Source organism: Theropithecus gelada, chromosome 2, assembly GCF_003255815.1.
Source record: "Theropithecus gelada isolate Dixy chromosome 2, Tgel_1.0, whole genome shotgun sequence".
Taxonomy (NCBI): domain Eukaryota; kingdom Metazoa; phylum Chordata; class Mammalia; order Primates; family Cercopithecidae; genus Theropithecus; species Theropithecus gelada.
In genome coordinates, this window is record NC_037669.1 from 82499569 (window position 1) to 82520909 (window position 21341).

The window sequence follows — 21341 nt, forward strand, 5'->3', positions numbered from 1 at the left end:
CTGGTGAGGGTCGTCTTCCTGGCTTGCAGATGGCTGTGTCCTTGCTATGTCCTCACATGGTAGAGAGAAAGAGAGAGAGAGATGTCTTGTGTTTCCTCTTATAAGGGCACTAATGCCATCATGTGAGCTCTACACTCCTGACCTAATTACCTCCCAAAGGCCCTGTCTCTAAATATGATTGGAGGTTAGAGCTTTTATGTGAATTTTTGGGGGGTTCAGTCCATAGCACCATCTAACTGGACTAGATATCTCTGGATTTGAGCCCCAACTGTATTTCTTATCCCCCCAATTGCCTGGAAAAAAAATTCTCATCTTAAACCATTTTCATTCTCTTTGTAGAAACCAACAACCATTTTATCCTCCCTCTGAGGGCAATTCAGTGTGTGAGGTGCTCTTTATGGGTCTTGAAGAATGCGTTTCTCAGAAGAAAATAGTAGCTGTTTACCAAGGCATTTGCGTGCTGGGAGAATCTCCTATTGATTTCTGATAAGCTGTAGAGATATCTTTGTTAAAATTTAAACGTCTATATTCTATAAATCTATATTTGTCTTGGAAAAAGTATCAGGAGAAATCATCCTATGAATGCCGAAAGAACTTGGTATTTAGTCTAAGTGGTTTATAACAGAAAGTCCTTTTTTTAAAAAAGGGAGTCGTTTCCTTGAGGAATGTCTAAATGAGATGTGTTGAACTAGTTTGATGAGATATTGTGATGAATTAGTGATTTTGACAAAAATGGCTCAGTAGTTCAGCATTTAGTTGGTTGGATATTAAAGATGATATAACAGCTTACAAAGAATAGGATATAATTAACTCTTACCAAGTACTTCTATTTAGGAACTGAGAAGGATTATATTAATCACAGCTGGTAGGGGAAAGAGTCAAACTTCCCATAGATGCAGTCTGATACAAAGCCAGAAAGAATGTTGAGATCTAGTGAATTAAGATATAGTAGTGCTTTCTGCTGTCAAGGAAAAAAAGCAACCATGATTCTTTCTGTTAAAAGTGACAGGAAGACCGGACATGGTAGCCTGTAATCGCAGCAATTTGGGAGGTGGAGGCAGGAGGATCGTTTGAGGCCAGGAGTTTGAGACCAGCCTGGGCAACATGGCAGGACTCCGTCTCTACAGAAAATTTAAAAATTAGCCAGATGTGGTGGTGCATGCCTGTAGTCCCAGCTACTGAGGTGGCTAAGGTGGGAGGATCACTTGAGCCCTGGAGATTGAGGCTGGGGTGAGCCACAATTGTGCCACTGCACTCTGGCCTTGGTGACAGAATGAGACTCTGGAGACTCTGTCTCAAAAAAAGAAAAGACGACAAAGGTAGCCCAAACTGGCATAAGAAAACAAAGTTTATTGATTCATGTTATTGCAAAGTTCACAGGTAAGCCTGACTCAAGGCACAATTGAATTTATAGTTGAAATAATGTAAGGACTTGGTTTCTTTCCATCTTCCTGCTGTCTTTCACTGTAGAGAATTGATTAAAATGATAGGACATAGGAATAGCAGGTGGAATTTATTAGAAGGTACTATTAGAGCCTTACATATCAATGGGAAATAGTTTTTTGTTTGAGCAAATAGTGTTGGGAAAGTTGACAATTTTAAAAATAACAGTTTGAGGCTGGGCACGGTGGCTCATGCCTGTAATTCCAGCACTTTGGGAGGCCAATGCGGGTGGGATCACTTGAGGTCTGGTGTTTGAGACCAGCCTAGCCAACATGGTGAAACCCTGTCTCTATTAAAAATACAAAAATTAACTGGGCATGGTGGCACACACCTGTAATCCCAGCTACTTGGGTGGCTGAGGCACAAGAATCGCTTGAACTGGGAGGCAGAGGTTGCAGTGAGCTGAGATCATGCCATTGCACTCCAGCCTGGGTGACAGAGCGAGACTCTGTCTCAAAAAATAAATAAATAAATAAATAAAAATAAAAAAATAGCAGTTTGAGCTATAGCTCAGAATTTAAGAAAAAGCCCATAAATATTAGAAGAAAATATGCAAAAACTTAATTCATTGTTGTTTTCTAAGTTTCAGTCATTCCTTGTCATATTATTTGTACTGTTAATATTTTTCTTTAACTGGATTCTTCACATCCCTCTGCCCCCTTTTTTTACTTAGCTATATCTTAAGCATTTGTATCCATGGTATATTGATTTTGAGTGTTAGGTCTTTTTTCCTAATACACATTAAATTAAGTGTGGTGCATATAACTATTACAATTTTAAAAGGGCTGTGCACCATGTAATATCTCCTCTGGCATGTGTGCCATGCTTTTACACATTAAATTAAGTGTGGTGCATATAACTATTACAATTTTAAAAGGGCTGTGCACCATGTAATATCTCCTCTGGCATGTGTGCCATGCTTTTACACATTAAATTAAGTGTGGTGCATGTAACTATTACAATTTTAAAAGGACTGTGCACCATGTAATATGTCCTCTGGCATGTGTGCCATGCTTTTGGAAACAAGGATTTAACTGTTAAAAGATTAGAGAAGGACTTTTTCTAAGTCATCTTGTAACAAGAGAAGGATTTTTTTTTTTTTTTTTAAGCAATCTTATTCTTTTGCACAGGCTGAAGGGCAGTGGCATGATTTTGGCTCACTGCAACCTCCGCCTCCCAGGTTCAAGCGATCCTTGTGCCTCAGCCTCCCGTGTAGCTAGGATTACAAGCGCCCACCACCACGTCCGGCTAAGTTTTTTGTATTTTTAGTAGAGATACGGTTTCACCATGTTAACCGGGCTAGTCTCAAACTCCTGGCCTCAAGTGATCAGCCCACCCTGGCCTCCCAAAATGTTAGGATTACAGATGTGAGCTGTGGTACCTGGCCAAGAAGGACTTTTTTTTTTTTTTTTTTGAGAGAGAGGGTCTCACCCTGTCACCCAGGCTGGAGTGAAGTGGCATGATCTTGGCTCGTTGCAGCCTCTATGTTCTGGGGCAGGGGCCTGACTCTCCTAAGACAGCCATTGGTACAACCAGGTGGCCTTTAAGGCACCTCTGGTATCCTGTTTGAAATCACTGGCCTTTGATAATTGGTGGCATGAGAGAGGCATTACTACCAATGCACACAGGTTGCCTTCTGTGATTAATGTATAGTGCCAGTTGACTGGTCAAGTATTGAGAGTGTAATTTTTGTCACTTTCATCAATGTAATGTTCATCTCCTAAGGAGGTCAGGTTGGTTATAACAGAGCTTGGTTGGCTTGTAGAGTGTGTGCCCTTGGGTGTGTTGTTTACTAGTATTTGTTCTGGTGGTAGCTGATCTGACCTAGCCCTGCTTCCTTGCAGGAGCTCTGGGGCGGGAGTTTCCTCAGAAGGTGGCTGTAGTCACTGCAGACACTAAAACAACCTAAGAAAATGCGTAATAATCCTTTAAAGGGACCAGAGAGAATTAGGATAGCCTTTATTGTAGAGATGGTCCTTGAGGTTTCTTAAAGTGCAGATCATTATTTTTCTTTTTCATTTTTCTTTTACTAGTAACTAAGTAGTTAGGATGTGTATTACTTGTTGAAGTCAGTTGAAAATTATTATTTCTTGAAGGAGACGCCAGCTGAAAGATTATCTTCTCTGTACATTATAGGCTACCAAAGAAAAGACTCAGTAAGCTTTGAGTTATTAGTCAGTTGGTAAATAGTTCTTGATAACTTAACGATTTTACCAATCTTTTGGAGATAACTTTAAACCAAAAACTTTTTTTACCTAATGTAAATATTACTCACTGCTCCCAGCTTTCCCCTTTGTTTCATTATTAAAGTTTGTGAACTGTTTGTTTTTTTGTCTTTTAACTTTTATTTTAGGTTTCTGGGTACACGTGAAAGTTTGTTACATATGTAAACTCATGTACCGGGGGTTTGCTGTGCAGATTATTTCATCACCCAGGTGTTAAGCCCAGTCCCCAATAGTTATCTTTTCTGCTCCTCTCCCTCCTCCCATCCTCCACCCTCAAGTAGACCCAGTGTCTGTTGTTTCCTTCTTTGTGTTCATAAAGTCTCATTATTTAGCTCCTCCCACTTATGAGAGAGAGTATACAGTATTTGGTTTTCTGTTCCTGCATTAGTTAGCTGAGAATAATAGCCTCCAGCTCCATCCATGTTCCCATAAAAGACATGATCCCATTCTTTTTTTATGGCTGCATGGTATTTCATGGTATATATGTACCACATTTTCTTTATCCAATCTGTCATTGATGGGCATTTAGTTTGATTTAATGTCTTTGCTATTGTGAATAGTGGTGTAGAACTATTTATTTATTTATTTATTTATTTATTTATTTATTTATTGAGATAGAGTCTTGCTCTATAGCCCAGGCTGGAGTGCAGTGGCACGATCTTGGGCCCACTACTACCTCCACCTCCCGGGTCCTGGTTCAAGCAATTCTCCTGCTTCAGCCTCCCGAATAGCTGGGATTACAGGCACGCGCCGCCATGCCCAGCTAATTTTTGTATTTTTAGTAGAGATGGGGTTTTACCGTGTTGGCCAGGCTGGTCTTGAACTCCTGACCTTGGTGTGATCCACCTGCCTCGGCCTTCGAAAATTTTTTTTTTTTTTTTGAGACGAAGTCTTGCTCTGTCACCCAGGCTGGAGTGCAGTGGCGCGATCTCGGCTCACTGCAACCTCCGCCTCCCAGGTTCATGCCATTCTCCTGCCTCAGCCTCCCCATCAGCTGGGACTACAGGCGAACGCCACCACGCCCGGCTAATTTTTTTGCATTTTCAGTAGAGACGGGGTTTCACCGTGTTAGCCAGGATGGTCTCGATCTCCTGCCGTTGTGATCCACCCGCCTCAGCCTCCCAAAGTGCTGAGATTACAGGTGTGAGCCACTGCGCCCGGCCGGCCTCCCAGTATTTTTAAAAAAATATTCTTGACTGGGCGCGGTGGCTCATGCCTGAAATCCCGCACTTTGGGAGGCCAAGGCAGGTGGATCACCTGAGGTCAGGAGTTCAAGACCACCCTGACCAACATGGTGAAATCCCCGTCTCTACTAAACATACAAAATTGGCCGGGTGTGGTGGCACATTCCTGTAATTCCAGCTACTCAGGAGGCTGAGGCAGGAGGATTGCTTGAACCCGGGAGACGGAAGAATCACTTGAACCTGGGAGGTGGCGGTTACAGTGAGCTAAGACTGCACCATTACACTCCAGGCTGGGCAACAAGAGTGAAACTCCTTCTCAAAAACAAACAAACAAAAAAACCACAAAAAATTCTTCATTATTGTGGATATATAATACTTGCACATGTATATGGGGTACATGTGATACTTTGATGCAGACATGCAATGTATAATGATCAAATCAGAGTTATTGGGATATCCATCCCCTCAAGCATTTATCATTTCTTTGTGTTAGGAACATTCCAGTTCTACTCTTTAGTGATTTTGAAATATACGAGAAATTATTTTTAACTATGGTTGTCCTATTGTGCTACCAAACACTAGCTTCGGTCTAACTTTTGTACTAATTTTTGTACCCCTTAACCATGCTTTCTTTATTCCGCCTCTCAAACCCTTACTACCCTTCCCAGCCTCTGGTAACTTACCATCATTATTCTACTTTCTATCTCTGTGAGTTCCTCTTTTTAGCCCTTACATATGAGTGAGAACATGTGATACTTGTCTGTCTGTGCCTGGTTTATTTCACTTAACATAATGTCCTCCAGTTCTACCCATGGTGTTGCAAATGACAGGATTTCATTCTTTTTTTTTTTTCCTTTTCCTTTTTCTTTTTCTTTCTTTCTTTCTTTCTTTTTTTTTTTTTTTTAAACTCTGTCACCCAGGCTGGAGTGTACTGGCGTAATCTGAGCTCACTGCAACCTCTGTCTCCCGGGTTCAAGTGATTCTCATGTCTCAGGCTCCCGAGTAGCTGGGATTACAGGCATGAGCCACCACACCCAGCTAATTTTTATATTGTAGTAGAGATGGGATTTCATCATGTTGACCAGACTGGTATTGAACTCTGCATGTCTCGGCCTCCCAAAGTGCTGGGATTACAGATATGAGCCAATATGCCTGGCCTAGATTTCATTTTTTTAATGGCTGAATAATATCCCATTATGTATATGTACTGCATTTTCTTTATCTGTGCTTCTGTGAACTATTTCTGAAAGTGATTTGACCATAACCAACTACTATTTTAGACTGAAGTTTTTTAAATATATATAATGTATATTATATATATATTATATTTTGTATTTTTATATATATTATGTAATATATATGAAACAGTCTAAAATAGTAGACTAAAGACAGTAGTCTAAAAAATATATATATGTGTGTGTGTGTGTGTGTGTATATATATATATATTTTTTGAGACGTGGTCTTGCTCTGTCACCCAGGCTGTAGTGCAATGGCGTGATCTCGGCTTACTACAACCTCCGTCTCCCGGGTTCAAGTGATCCTCCCTCCTGAGCCTCCCAAGTAGTTGGGACTACAGGTGCATGCCACCACACCTGGCTAATTTTGTATTTTTAGTAGAGATGGGGTTTCGGCATGTTGGCCAGGTTGGTCTTAAACACCTGACTTCAAGTGATCCACCTGCCTCGGGCTCCCAAAGTGCTGGGATTACAAGCGTGAGCCACTGTGCCGGCCTATAATATGTTTATAACTAACGTTTATAATATGTTTAACAAAATTTAACTCTTTTCTTCCAGGTAATTTATCCTCAGCATTCCAAACTTACTGACAAAGAAGTAAGTAAAAATACTGCTCTGTATAGTTTACTGTTATATTTCTGTTTATTTTTATTGATTATGTGTGTGTCAGCATACATCGCTTTTGTTTTCTTTTTCAGAAAACCAATATTTGCTATTTGTCTTTTCCAGATTCAAATTCAGGTAACTATTTTTCATCTATTGTTTCTGTTTAATTTTATGCTAAGAATACCGGTTATACTGTTAATGTATGAAAATTGATTGAAATAGCATATTAGAATGCAAACAGATCAATGATTTTTATTCCTATTTTAATGATGCCTAGTCATATCATTGTTGATTTTACTAGCTTCAACTCTTAAAATAACTGTTATGGTGTGATGAAGTAAACCATCAAGGAACAATAAACTCTTGAAATAGTGAAGAGGTTGAAAATCAGCGACACTGATGTATTTAGGGTTCATGGAGTATGTATTAAATAGTTTATATAGTGTGTAGTTTACTTTCAATTCAGAATCTGGGAGCTTACCAGGAACTCTGTAAAAGCAGTGAACCTAAAAAAAGCCAGGATAAATTTGGTCAGGAAGCAAGGCCATAAGTTGTGTGCAGTAGTTTATATGGGTTAATATATGTAAAGCCTTGGCATAGTGCTTGGTGTATAGAAAAAAAACATGTAAGGGTCTGTTTAATTGTTCAGCTTGGTTTCGCTGGTCTCTTTCAAGCTATTCCTTTTGTGTGGTCCTAATCATTGACATCCTTCAGGTTACCTCTTGTGTTTCACTTTCAAACTAGCTTTTCTTGGCTTATAGTGACCAAAACATTCAGCTTCTCAGGCCACACACAGTTATAACCCTATAAAGCAGAGACAGTCTAGTTTTCTTTCCTTTTATGGTTACTTTTTTTTTTTTTTGAGACAGAGTCTCACTCTGTCACCCAGGCTGGAGTGCCGTGGCGCTATCTCGGCTCACTGCAAGCTCTGCCTCCTGGGTTCACACTATTCTCTTGCCTCAGCCTCCCAAGTAGCTAGGACTACAGGTGCCTGCCACCACGCCCGGCTAATTTTTTGTTTTTGTATTTTTAGTAGAGAAGGGGTTTCACCGTGTTAACCAGGATGGTCTCAATCTCCTGACCTCGTAATCTGCCCACCTCGGCCTCCCAAAGTGCTGGGATTACAGGCATGAGCCACCGCACCCGGCCAGTTATTTCTAATATTCTGTTAATTAGTTCTTTCAATCTAATTTGAGAGATATGACAGTTAAAATTTTTTTTTTTTTAGCATTTTCTCCTTTCTGTGTAAATGCTTCCAGAATTTTTTTCCTATACATTTGGAACTCAGCTTTGGTGAACTATATGAAAGAAAAGTGATATCTTGGTGAATTAGATATTGCCTTTTAGAGATCCCAGTGAGGCATTTTTTCTGACCTGGAATTATTTTACTGTTCTTTGACCCATTTATGAAATAATGATACAGAGGTCTTGTAGGAATGTATCTTCATTTCAGTTAACATTTTTCTTATAAAATCTGTACATACACTTCCTATATATTGTGATGGGTTAGATTTCCAGGACTCAAAGTTAGCTGAGTTGTATGGATTGCGGGATGAACTGACTTTTTGCATGGAATCCGAGTGAATTACACTGGATGCTCTTCTCTTTCAGATCATAGCTGGTTGTCATGGCTCCCCTCTGTTTTTCACTTCTCTACACGAGCATGAAGGGGATCAGAATATACCACCCCGAAATATACCACTTTGGCTTAAGAATTGTTTTGAATTGAAGGCAACTGGGAAACAGCAGATGCAAAAAGAGCCCTTTACCCTCCCCCATATGCCTAAAAGCAGGACATACATTTCCCTTTGTGAAGGTGTCACCCCTCCCCTTTCCCATACCAGGAAGAGGAGAAAGATTCTGAATCACCAGAGAAAACTCTTATCACTGGAGATGGTACCAGCTTGGTTCTGCATAAATAAACCTTGCTAAAATAACCCTTATCTTTCATTAGTTTCACCCGTATGTTTACCTTCCCACAATTTACCACCCCTAGAAGTCCAAATCCTTTTTCCTTTGTCTAGTCGCTGTGTACATTTTATTTTATTTTGTTAAAATGGTATCTAAGCTCCCAAGTTTAACCACCTCCTTTAGGTTTTACTTTTTTTTCTCTGAAGCCTTTGTATGCATTCGAACTAAATATGTTCTCATTAATCTGTTGTTCGTTTATTTCACAGCCCAGTTAGTGAACCTAAGATGGTAGAGGAAAAGTCCCCCACACTCATACATCAAGGCTAAGAAGTTAATTCTGTGGTGTTTAGGTAGCCTATATCTAGTTTTATAGCCTCTGCATGTGTCATTATCAAAACAACTTTTAAGTACTTTTGGCTTATGAATGACCTTTAGATTTTTTTTTTTTCTTTTTTCTTTGTTTTGTTTTTGTTTTTGTTTTTTTTTGAGATGGAGTCTTGCTCTGTCACCCAGGCTGGAGTGCAGTGGCACAATCGCAGCTCCCTGCAACCTCAGCCTCCCAGTTCAAGTGATTCTCCTGCCTCAGCCTGCCGAGTAGCTGGGACTACACTTGCCTGCCACCATGTCCGGCTAATTTTTGTATGTTTAGTAGAGACGGGGTTTCACCATGTTGGCCAGGCTGGTCATGAACTCCCGCCTTCAAATGATCCACCCGCCTCAGGCTCCCAAAGTGCTGGGATTACAGGCATGAACCACCACACCTGGCTGATTGTTTTTCTTTTTTTTTTGAGATGGAGTCTCACTCTGTCACCCAGGCTGGAGTGCAGTGGCGCAATCTCCACTCACTGCAAGCTCCGCCTCCTGGGTTCACACCATTCTCTTGCCTCAGCCTTCTGAGTAGCTGGGACTACAGGAGTCCACCACCCCTCCCGGCTAATTTTTTGCATTTTTAGTAGAGATGGAGTTTCACTGTGTTAGCCAGGATGGTCTTGATCTCCTGACCTTGTGATCTGCCCACCTCGGCCTCCAAAAGTGCTGGGATTACAGGTGTGAGCTACCACGTCCAACCGATTTTTTTCCTCATAGATATTATTTAATGCTTTTTTTATGTGCTGCACATCAAATGAAGTGTGGTTCCTGTGACTTGAAGTATAGTTGGTACGAGGAAAATCTGTACAAGACCTGAAAGCAGGCACTTTGCTGTCTTAACAGATCATCATTATTCTAGGTAGCAAGAAGACCGTATGTTTTGTAAATATTTGAAATTGCTATTTTCAGTTGTAGTTATCCAAAGAGTTTGGTTTTTTAAATGTGTTTATTAAATGAAAGTTGGAGGCCGGGTGCAGTGGCTCACACTTGTAATCTCAACACTTTGGGAGGCTGAGGCGGACAGATAACTTGAGGTCAGGAGTTCGAGACCAGCCTGGCCAACATGGTGAAACCCCGTCTCTACTGAAGAATATACAAAAGTAGTTGGGCATGGTGGTGTGTGCCTGTAGTCCCAGCTACTCAGGAGGCTGAGGCAGGAGAATCTCATGAATCAGGGATGCCAAGGTTGCAGTGAGCCTAGATTGTGCCACTGCACTCCAGCCTGGGCAACAGAGCGAGACTCCATCTCATGAAAAAAAAGAAAGTTGGGATTACTGTACCAACTTTGAAATAGATTTATTATTTCCCAGGATAGCTTTTAGTTTCTGTAGAAGGAAATCCAGACACAGTAGAGCAGTCTTTAGGAAAGAGACATAAATCAAGCCTGTATTTCCATTGTATACACTTAAAGTAAAACAGCTTGTTAGACTGGATGAAAAAATGACACAGATAAAAATGCTTTTGAGATTGGAATGGTTTGCCCTTCCCAGCCCCTCTGCCACTTTAGATTCTCCTGACTTTAAAAAAGCTTTGTTTGGTTGGTTTTTTAGGTTTTGGTGTTTTGTTCTATTTGAATGGCTTTTATCTTTAGGAGCCTAAGTTTAAAGTGGATCTTCCCTCTGATAAATATTTGTCCTGTGTTTTTTTCCTTATCATTTACCATTAACATCATCTGGATGTAGGTGTTCCTGAGGCTTAAGCTGTGATGAGTGCCCAAGGACAGTAGTCACTGTATTTTAAACATGTCCAGAGAACAAACTCAGCATTAGTAGAGAGAGTTTGAAGCAGTGATGAATCTGAGGGAATCATTAATCCTCCTTGTTCTGGATGAACTTAACATGCAGACAATATTTGTCTCAACACATTTCTTCTCTGTAGACAGCAGTGACATCATGATGTGCTTTACACTTCCCAGTAGCTAAAGCAGCACTTCTCAGACTGTGTTGAAGGGCCAGTTAGGGTTTTTAATATTTCCAGTCTGTTGTAATTGAATTAGAAAAATAAAATGAAATGAGGAAAAAAAGAAATGTAAAATAAAAGTCTATTTTTTTTTTTTGAGACAGGGTCTTGTTCTGTTGCGCAGGCTGGAGTGTAGTGGTGTGATCTTGGGTCACTGCAACCTCTGCCTACTAGATTCAAGCAATTCTCCTGCCTCAGTCTCCTGAGTAGCTGGGATTACAGGTGCCTGCCATTGCATCTGGCTAATTTTTGTATTTTTAGTAGAGACGGGGTTTCACCATGTTGGCCAGGCTGGTCTCAAACTCCTGACCTCAGGTGATCCACCCGCCGTGGCCTCCTGAAGTGCTGGGATTATAGGCGTAAGCCAGTGTGCCTGGCCTAAAAGTACAAATTTACTACAGTAATATCAAGTTGCTATGAAAGTTTCTAAATGTATATTCTCAACTTGCATATTTATTTGGTTATGAAACAGTAACGCGTTTATGGACTGGCATCAGTCTATGGAATAAACTGTGAGAAGCTCTGGTCTAAAGTACTGTTTCTCAGCAATCCAGCTTAACCACCTTAATCAGAGAGAGTGACTATATAAGCTGAGGGTCAAGGGAGGGGGCTGGCTCTTGAAGTTTCATGTTTTGTCTTAGTCTTAGACATTTTGATCCACTCTGTAGCTGTGGTTGTACAAATGTAGAAATAACATTTTAAGGCCGGGTGTGGTGGCTCTCCCCTGTAATCCCAACACTTTGGGAGGCTGAGGTCATTTTAAGGCCGGGTGTGGTGGCTCTCCCCTGTAATCCCAACACTTTGGGAGGCTGAGGTGGGAGGATCACTTGAGCCCAGGAGTTCAAGACCAGCCTGGGCAACATAGCAAGATCCCATCTCTAATGAAAACTTTTTTTAAAAAGGCCAGGCGCAGTGGCTCACGCCTGTAATCCTAGCACTTTGGGAGGCCGAGGTGGGCAGATCACCTGAGATCAGGAGTTTGAGACCAACCTGGCCAACATGGTGAAACCCCATCTCTACTAAAAATACAAAAAATTGACCAGGCATGGTGGCGCGCACCTGTAATCCCAGCTACTCAGGAGGCTGAGGCAGGAGAATCTCTTGAACCCCGGTGGTGAAGGTTGCAGTGAGCCTAGATCCCGCCACTGCACTCCAGCCTGGGCAACAGAGCAAGACTCTGTTTCAAAAAAATAAAATTATGTAAGTTCATTCTTATAACTCTGTTTATAAAAGAAAAAGTCAATTTCCATTAAATTTTTTTCTGTTTTTGAGTGAATCATCAGAAAGCTATGGTGCTCACAGCATAACTGCTATATCTTTTTGGATCTTGTAGGTCTTTAGTTTTCTTAGTGAGTATATTGGGTAAGATGCTTGGAATTCAGTACAGTCATAGGTCAAGTTGGGGAATTTTATTTTAGTATCTTTGAATGTTACTACTGGAAGTGACTTTAGAGATTATCTAATAGTACTCCTTGATTTTGTTGACAAGGAAATTGAGGTGAATCTTTCCTCCAAATGTAACCACTATCCTTTCTTATAACAATACTTTTCTTTTCTTTATACTTTTATCATCCAGTAATGCATCTCTAAGCACTACAGTTTAGTTTTGCCTACTTTCAAAACATTTTATAAAAGTGGATTTGAACAATATGTGTTCTTTTGTGTTTGGCATCTTTTGCTCATTATTATGTTTGTGAGTCAACATTATATGCAGATATATTCCAAAAATTTTTTATTACATGAGGGATATGGAATAGGAAAAAATAGTAAAGAGACTTAGGAATTAAGATGCATGTTTTACTCTGGCTTTGCCTCTGATGAGCAAGGATGGCTTTGAGCAAGTCACTTGAACTCTTAGGATTTCCTTTTTTTCCTCCAAAACATGACAGAATGGGTTAAAATGATTGATAGGATTGTTTTCAGCTCTAAAATTGATGAAACTGGATAAATGTTATACTAAACTATCCTTAATTTATTTCATTTTTATTTTCATTAGGTTGTCTTGGAGATACCCAGTTTTGTTTTAGATTTCGACAGTCTTCTGGGAGGAGGGTGTCGCTGCATTGTCTCCTGGATCAATTTGACAAAGATTTACCAGTTTACTTAAAGGTTGGAAAAGTAGTCATAGAAAAATGTCCATTTGAGAGGAAACTTTAGAACTCATTTATTCAGTTACCTCTGACACCATTCAGAAATATTTTGCTTTTGTTTTGCTACTATATTATATAGCTGAATTTCCTAAGTGAGTCTTACTCATAAGGATTCAGCATCTGAATGAAAGAGACTTTATACAGTTGCTGTGCTTGAAACATAATGTCATTGTGAATTATAAAAATGGATTAGAATGTTGAGGTAATTTTCTTTCATTTGTTAATAAACTCTTGAATTAGATTTGGGAGTGGAGTTGTACTGTACAGTAAATATCATCTAGAGTTGAGGTAGTCATACTTGATGATAACATAGTTGTCTCTTTTTGATTTTTGAATGAGCCTTGTTTTAGTTATTATTTATTTAAAACATTTTAATAATTCAGATGATCTTAGAGCCTAGATTTTAACTACATGAGGAACGTTTTCATCTGGATGCCCTCTCAGCACATCCAGTGTGACTTGGACATAATTTGCCTGATACCAGTTTTTATAGTTTACCTCCCTGGTTCCACTAAGGGCAGAGATACTACCTGTGAAATGTCTCTTAGAGCCATCTCCTCCTTGCTGTCACTACTAATATATTCTTCCAACCAATGATAATAGCTGTTATTTGTTAGGGCTTTTTATGTTCTAGATACTGTATTAATAAGCATATGTCATCTAATTAATCTTCCCTACAGTGTTCCAAGAGAGATCCTTTTGTAGATGAGGGAATTGAAGGCTATTGAGGATAAGAAATTTACCCAAGGACGTCCCACCTCTTGTTTTGTTCCAGCACAATATATCTTATACAGTGTTACCAGCTAAAGTGTACATATATATTATATAAGTAAAATCTAAAATGACTGCAAATTGTTTAATGAGTAAAGAGGTTACTACTTCCTTGTCTTCACTTTTTGGACCTTCCAAAATAAGACCTTTATCCTATCAAAATTTCACCTTCATCTGCTTTCTATGTGTGCCATATGTATGCCATATTTTAGTCAAACTGAACTATGTGCTTTTTCGTGAGATAGCATGTAGTTTTTTTGTCTTTTGTGTTTTTACCAAAACTCCTAGCCCTTTCAACTTGGAATGCCTTTGTCTTTGTTTAAGTCATATCCATCCTTCAATTCCCAATTCAAATACAGCTGCCTCCATGAAATCTTTACTCTTTGCCCTTAGCTTTCCTATAACACTTTGTGCTCTTTCATGGTACCCACCCTCCTATTATAATAATACTCATTTTTCTACTTTTTTTTTTGAGATGGAGTCTCACTGTGTCACCAGGCTGGAGTGCAGTGGTGCGATCTCGTCTCACTGCAACCTCTGCCTCCTGGGTTCAGGCGATTCTCCTGCCTCAGCCTCCTGAGTAGCTGGGATTACAGGCACATGCCACCACACTCAGCTAATTTTTGTATTTTTGGTAGAGACAGGGTTTCATCATGTTGGTCAGGATGTTCTTGATCTCCTGACTTCATGATCTGTCCACCTCGGCCTCCCAAAGTGTTGGGATTACAGGCATGAGCCACTGCACCTGGCCTCATTTTTCTACTTTTCTTATCCCTCCTAAATCATGATATCCTTGAGGAAGAACTGTGTCTTATGCATCTTTTTATCTTCTCTAACACATTACCCTGTTCAAAGTAGGTGGTCAATATATATTTGTTTAAGCAATAATAATCAAATAAGGAACTGAGCCAAAGTTTACTCCATTAAGATGTAAATGCTTAAATTTTTTGGAATGGAATTACCTTTCAGATTGTATGTTGATAAACATTGTTATGCTTCATTATTATTGGGTTAACGTATAACTGACTATATAAGATTCAGATTGTCATTTAACTCCTTTTATTTTCTCTCTTGAAATTGTGTGTTAGGATACCTCATTTTGTTTTAAGATTGATCCCTTAATATGACAATCTCAAAATTGTAGGTAGAATTTTTTAGAAACGAAATACAACATTGGGGAAAACAGAATTTGACTGTTTTTTAATTTCAATCACCTAGTATAGAGATGAATAAAGAATATAAGCTGAGTAAGTTATAGGGGGAAAATCTGACTTTAGTACTTAGATTGTGATTAGTACTTTGCCATCTTTGGGCAAGTTAGGAGGGTTTTTTTTTTGTTTTAATTTTAAGTTTTTACACACATCATATGGGCCACGTCAAGAGTTAGAAGGTTCTGATCTGGCTGTTGCTGTCATGATTATTATTTGTTGGTGGAAAAGCATAACTAGCTCTTTGTGTATATCTCATGTCTTGATTTGGGTTTATAAAGGAACCTGATGTTAATATTAAAAGATAAAGATATGGATATAGGTATAGATACATATATATGTACCCCCCCCCCACACACACACTTACTTGTCACTTTCTTCATAGAAGGATCCTGCTTATTTTTATGGATATGTGTATTTCCGGCAAGTTCGAGATAAAACTCTAAAAAGAGGCTACTTTCAGAAGGTAATTGTCATATACACTATTAAAGAAAAGTATTTTTTTATTTCGTGATTAGAAAAACAGAAACTGTTAGTTTTAAGAGTCTTTAAAGTCTTTGGTATTTTATATATATATAAAATATATATATATATATATTTTTTGAGACAGAGTCTCATGCTGTCGCCCAGACTGAAGTGCAGTGGCGCGATGTCGGCTCACTGCAACCTCTGCCTCCCAGGTTCAAGCAATTCTGTGCCTCAGCCTCCTGAGGAGCTGGGATTATAGGTGCCCACCCCACGCCTGCCCAATTTTTTGTATTTTTAGTGGAGACAGGGTTTCACCATCTTGGCCAGGCTGGTCTTGAACTCTTGACCTCATGATCCACCTGCCTCAGCCTCCCAAAGTTCTGGGATTACAGGTGTGAGCCACTGCACCCGGCCTATATATACATATATTTTTTTGAGATAGAGTTTTGCTCTTATCACCCAGGCTGGAGTTCAGTGGTGTGATTTCAGCTCACTGCAACCTCCGCCTCCCAGGTTCAAGTAGCTGGGAGTATAGGTACTGTATTCCCGAGTACCTGGGATTACAGGCACCTCCCAAGTAGCTGGGATTACAAGTGTGCTCCACCATGCCCAGCTAAGTTTTGTATTTTTAGTAGAGATGGGGTTTCACCATGTTGGCCAGGCTGGTCTTGAACTCCTGACTTTAGGTGATCCACCCACGTCAGCTTCCCAGAGTGCTGGGATTACAGGTGTGAGCCACTGTGCTTAGCCTTGGGTTTATATTTTATCTTTTTTTTTTTTTTTTTTAAATATCATGGACACCTGTCTCTATATGTTTAACTGCTATTGAATTTTTGCTCTCTCTGCTAGATTCCTGACAGTAAGTTACAATTATTGCACAGGATTCTGTCAAAAGCCAGAGGAGTCCACTTAATTTTTACATTTTAGAATAAGGGAAGGAATAAGCAGGTTGTAATATTGTTACAACTAATAAAAGCCTGAACTATTATATCTTTTTTTTTTTTTTTTTTTTTTTTTTTGAGACGGAGTCTCGCTGTGTCACCCAGGCTGGAGTGCAGTGGCGCGATCTCGGCTCACTGCAAGCTCCGCCTCCCGGGTTTATGCCATTCTCCTGCCTCAGCCTCCGAGTAGCTGGGACTACAGGCGCCCGCCACCACGCCCGGCTAGTTTTTTGTATTTTTAGTAGAGACGGGGTTTCACCATGTTAGCCAGGATGGTCTCGATCTCCTGACCTTGTGATCCACCCGCCTCGGCCTCCCAAAGTGCTGGGATTACAGGGTTGAGCCACCGCGCCCGGCCTATATCTTTTTTTAAAGAGCTAGTAAATAAACTTTAGCAACATCTTAGCCATTATTGTTTCTATTCCAAATATACAATTCCTTTTGTTTCTTAAAAAGAATCGGGTAAGTCACAGTAGCTTACATTTGTAATCCCAGCACTTTGGGAGGAAAAGGTGGGCAGATTGCTTGAGTCTGGGAGTTTGAGACCAGCCTGGGCAATATGGCAAAACCGTATCTCTACCAAAAATCCACCGTGCCCCCCAAAAATAGCCATACTTGATGGCATATACCTGTAGTCCCAGCTACTTCGGAGGCTGAGGTGGGAGGATCACCTGAACCCAAGAAGTTGAGGCAGCAGTGAGCCATGATCACACCATTACATTGTAGCCTGGGTGACAGAGTGAGACCTTATCTCAAAAAAAAAAAAAAAGAAAGAAAAAAGAAACAAAAATAAAAGAATCTTTCCTATTTAATCCCAGCTAGCAAGACATACCTTTCCCTTTTGTACTCAGAATTTGCCCTGACCACTGATTGGTGTTAGAAAGATAGAGTGGTTTTTAAGAAAAAAAAGAGTTTAAAAATTAGCATAATTTGTATCTGAAATGATCAAACCATAATGTTACAATTTCCAACTATGTGGCTATGGCAGTTGAACTATAAAATATAACTCGTAAGTATTTTGCAAAAGTATCAAAATTTGCTCTTTCTTTAATAGGAAGAGTTCATATGGCTAATTCCTGATATTGCTATTTTAAGGATAGCAGGAGCTAGGCTTTCAAAGTTACTCATGACATTAGTTTGTTGGTAGGAAATTCTTTTTTTGAAGAGCAGGAAAATCCGTTACATGCTTTTGTGTTCTTAAAGTGTAACAATAAGGTTAAACTTTTTGTATTCTGTAGCTATGGTTTTATTTCCTTTTAGCTATCCACTGTAAAAGCCTTTTTATTTTAAAATCCACACTTTTTGCTCAATTTAGCTTGTTAGTTATTGCTTATGCAAGAAATGAATGCAAAGCAATTTTTAAAACATTGTTGTTTTTTTTTTTCCTCAGTCCTTGGTTTTGATCAGCAAACTACCTTATATTCATTTTTTTCACACTGTGCTCAAACAGATAGCACCAGAGTATTTTGAAAAGAGTGAACCTTATTTGGAAGCAGGTAAGTTTAACATGGTATGAGTTGAGTACCTTTATGAAAGAGTTTTAAGATTTTTACTGGAAATGAATGATTAAAATGAAGTTGATTTATAACAATTTATAAAAATTCAGGCAAGAATTTAAGGAATATATGATAGGAGAAAGGTATAAAACTATTTGTCTGGCATCTGTACCTACAGATATCCAAAACTGTCTGTTGTTATTTCCTTTAACTACTTTGATGATGCTTATTATTATTAGGATAATAATAAATGAATATCGAGTTGACAGTTCTAATACTTAGAGTACTGTTGAAAAATCCTTTTGTCACTTGCTACAGATGGAAGGCCTTTGCCAGTTGATGTGCTTTTGTAGCTAATTAGTGGTAATAAATGAATATGAAAACTCCCTTTAATACTTAGGATATAAATTAACCAACATATGTGTATTTCTGAGTGAAATATAAAATGTTTTCATCACTTTCACTTTTCTTTTGCCTTTTATCTTTCATTCTTCCCAGTATATTTTTTCTGCTATATGGAAAGTAGTTTTCTTATTTCTAATGCCTCATTTTTAATACTTTGATGTTTTCACTTATTCTAAGAAAATATTTTGTTATATTTTTCAGCTTGTAATGATGTTGATCGATGGCCTGCTCCAGTGCCAGGGAAAACATTACACCTGCCAATCATGGGGGTGGTAATGAAGGTAGTGTCTTATATCCCAGTTGTCTCCTTCTTATTTTTATTTTTATTTTTATTTTTATTTTTTTGAGACAGGGTCTTGTGCTGTCACCCAGGCTGGAGTACAGTGGCACGATCACAGCTTACTGCAGCCTCAACTTTCCAGGCTCAAGCAACCCTCCCACTTCAGCCCCCCAAGTAGCCAGGACCACAGGCATGCACCAACACACCTGGCTAATTTTTAAACTTTTTGTAGACAGAATCTTGCTATGTTTCCCAGGGTAATTGTGATCTTTTTAGAAAACTTTTGAACAGGCGTGGTGGCTCACACCTGTGATCCCAGCACTTTGGGAGGCTGAGGCGGGTGGATCCCTTGAGCCCAAAAGTTCAAGACCACCCTAGGCAACATGGCAAAACCTTGTCTCTACAAAAAATACAAAAATTAGTGGGGTGTGGTGGTGCACACCCGTAGTCCTAGATACTCGGGATATTGCTTGAGCCTGGGAAGTCGAGGCTGCAGTGAGGCATGTTTGCATCACTGCACTCCAGCCTGCACGACAAAAGAAGACCCTGTCTCAAAAAATAAAAACAACAACAAAAAAAAGAACTTTGTAGGAAGCTCACATATGGGCTTTGCTTTTTAACCTAATATTAATATTAGTCATGTTATTGCTTTCCCTTGTTTGTCATTGATGTGAGGCATTATAGAGATATTGCAATTCATTTTGCTTCCTAGAACCATTAGTCACACAACTTCAGGCACCTCTGATCTCATGGCATCCTCTAGAGTTTGCAGAACAGTGTCATTTATATGTTATATATGTACACGTACATCCTACCTCCTAGAATTCTGCAACTCCATGGCCCTGCCAGTGCCTCCAGAGATGAGTGATATGCAGAAACAGATTACTTGGTAGAATTGAGTATGAGTTAATAAAAATTAAGATAAATTGGGAAAGCCATTCGTTCTTAGTCCTAAATGATGTTCTTAACACGTGATGTCAGACCACGCATGTTCATCCCAGGGTATTGTTCTCTGTTAGATTTTTCTTTTAAATGAATTAGCATTTTCCTCTCAGACTTTGTATGAGTTGTACTCTAAGTGCTTTGCAGTTCACTATGGAGTAGGACTTATTTTTGACAATGTTCTCTCTCTACATATGCCCATTTTTGTAGGATCTGTATTGTGTTTTTCCTTGGGAAATCATCAAAAGTAATACTGATAGCTCTGGATGGAGTGTTCTCATTGTTTCCTGTGAGATTTATCCAAAAATTTGGCAAGCTTGAGAGGGTGTGTTTGGGTGTGTGTATATTAATGAAGCAAAGATTGGAACAATAAACAGGAAGCATTATGAAGCTGATGTCCATTTTGTTTTTCAACATACTTCTCAGGGAGTTAGTGATTACTGTGTATGTGGGTATGGAGACTTTGATTTACTTTCTGCTGTGACTAAAAATAAATATGACCTTAGTTTTTAACTCTGACATAGATAATTTTGTTTTTGTAGCTTTTTTGGCATTAATGACCATACCTTTTTAGCAGCAGGATATAGCACTTCTCATCCCCCATTCTTTTATAGCCAAAAATAATTTCCTGTCTTTCTTTTAGGTACGGATTCCCACATGTCATGACAAGCCTGGGACAACTCAAATAGTGCAGTTAACTCAGCAGGTATTGTGTGGTACTATGGTAGAATGATCCAGCACATATAGTCTCTTTAACGGAATTTTTGAACTAGCAAATGCAGAGTTTCTTGAGGTTATTACATATTTCTGAATATTACTGAACTGTCTCATTAAATAATTTTTAATGAATTGGTAATCTCTAATGTTTCTTAGGGTGTTTTTTCTTGTTATTTCTCCAGTAGAGACTGGAGAACTCAAAATCTATATTTTAATTGTGAGGAAAAGGGAAAAGTGAATTTTTTTCAATAAGCCTTGATTCTGGCAAAACCTCTTAGGAGAGTGACCAGCAGACTTCCGATTTTAGGAAACTCAGTTAAAAGGATTCTGTAGTTACAATTGCCCTTTATTTTTCCAAAAGCACCATCTGTTCATGGGTGGGGTTGAAGTTTTCATTTGAAATGTTTTAACTGGTGTAAATTTTTTTGTTGTACTTTGTTCTTTGAATTGAATAAAAAACAAGTAGCAGTAGGAAAATTAGTATTCCTGTTACATATCAACCAGTATAATGGGAGTATTTCATACAGTTGCAAATTACTCTAATTTTGACTATTGGATTAATTTTTTTTTAAACAAGGACAGGGTCTCCCTCTGTCACCCAGGCTGGAGTACAGTGGCACTATCGTAGCTCACTGCAGCCTCCAATTCCTGGGCCGAAGTGATTCTCCGACCTCAGCCTCCTAAGTAGCTAGGACTATAGGTGCATGCCACCACACCTGGCTAATTTTTAATATTTTTTGTAAAGATGAGATTTCGCTTTGTTACCCAGGCTGGTCTCGAATTCCTGGCATCAAGCGATTCTTCCTTCTGGATTCCCAACGTGCTAGGATTACAGGCATGAACTTGGGATTAATTCCTTTTTTTTTTTTTTGAGATGGAGTCTCGCTTTGTTGCCCAGGCTGGAGGGCAGTGGTGCGATCTTGGTTCACTGCAAGCTCCGCCTCCTGGGTTCACGCCATTCTCCTGCATCAGCCTCCCGAGTAGCTGGGACTACAGGCGCCTGCCACCATGCCCAGCTAATTTTTTGTGT

General features: G+C 39.3%; 1 protein-coding gene across 1 annotated transcript in view; it reads left to right on the forward strand.

The window, feature by feature from the left end:
* DENND6A (DENN domain containing 6A) overlaps positions 1-21341 on the forward strand; it is a 70503-nt gene that overhangs the window by 16914 nt on the left and 32248 nt on the right. Inside the window, exons 2-8 of the mRNA XM_025377862.1 lie at positions 6647-6685; positions 6787-6829; positions 12930-13042; positions 15448-15528; positions 17862-17967; positions 18574-18653; positions 20238-20300. Coding sequence (XP_025233647.1) covers positions 6647-6685; positions 6787-6829; positions 12930-13042; positions 15448-15528; positions 17862-17967; positions 18574-18653; positions 20238-20300 — 525 coding nt within the window. The remainder of the gene's footprint in view (positions 1-6646; positions 6686-6786; positions 6830-12929; positions 13043-15447; positions 15529-17861; positions 17968-18573; positions 18654-20237; positions 20301-21341) is intronic.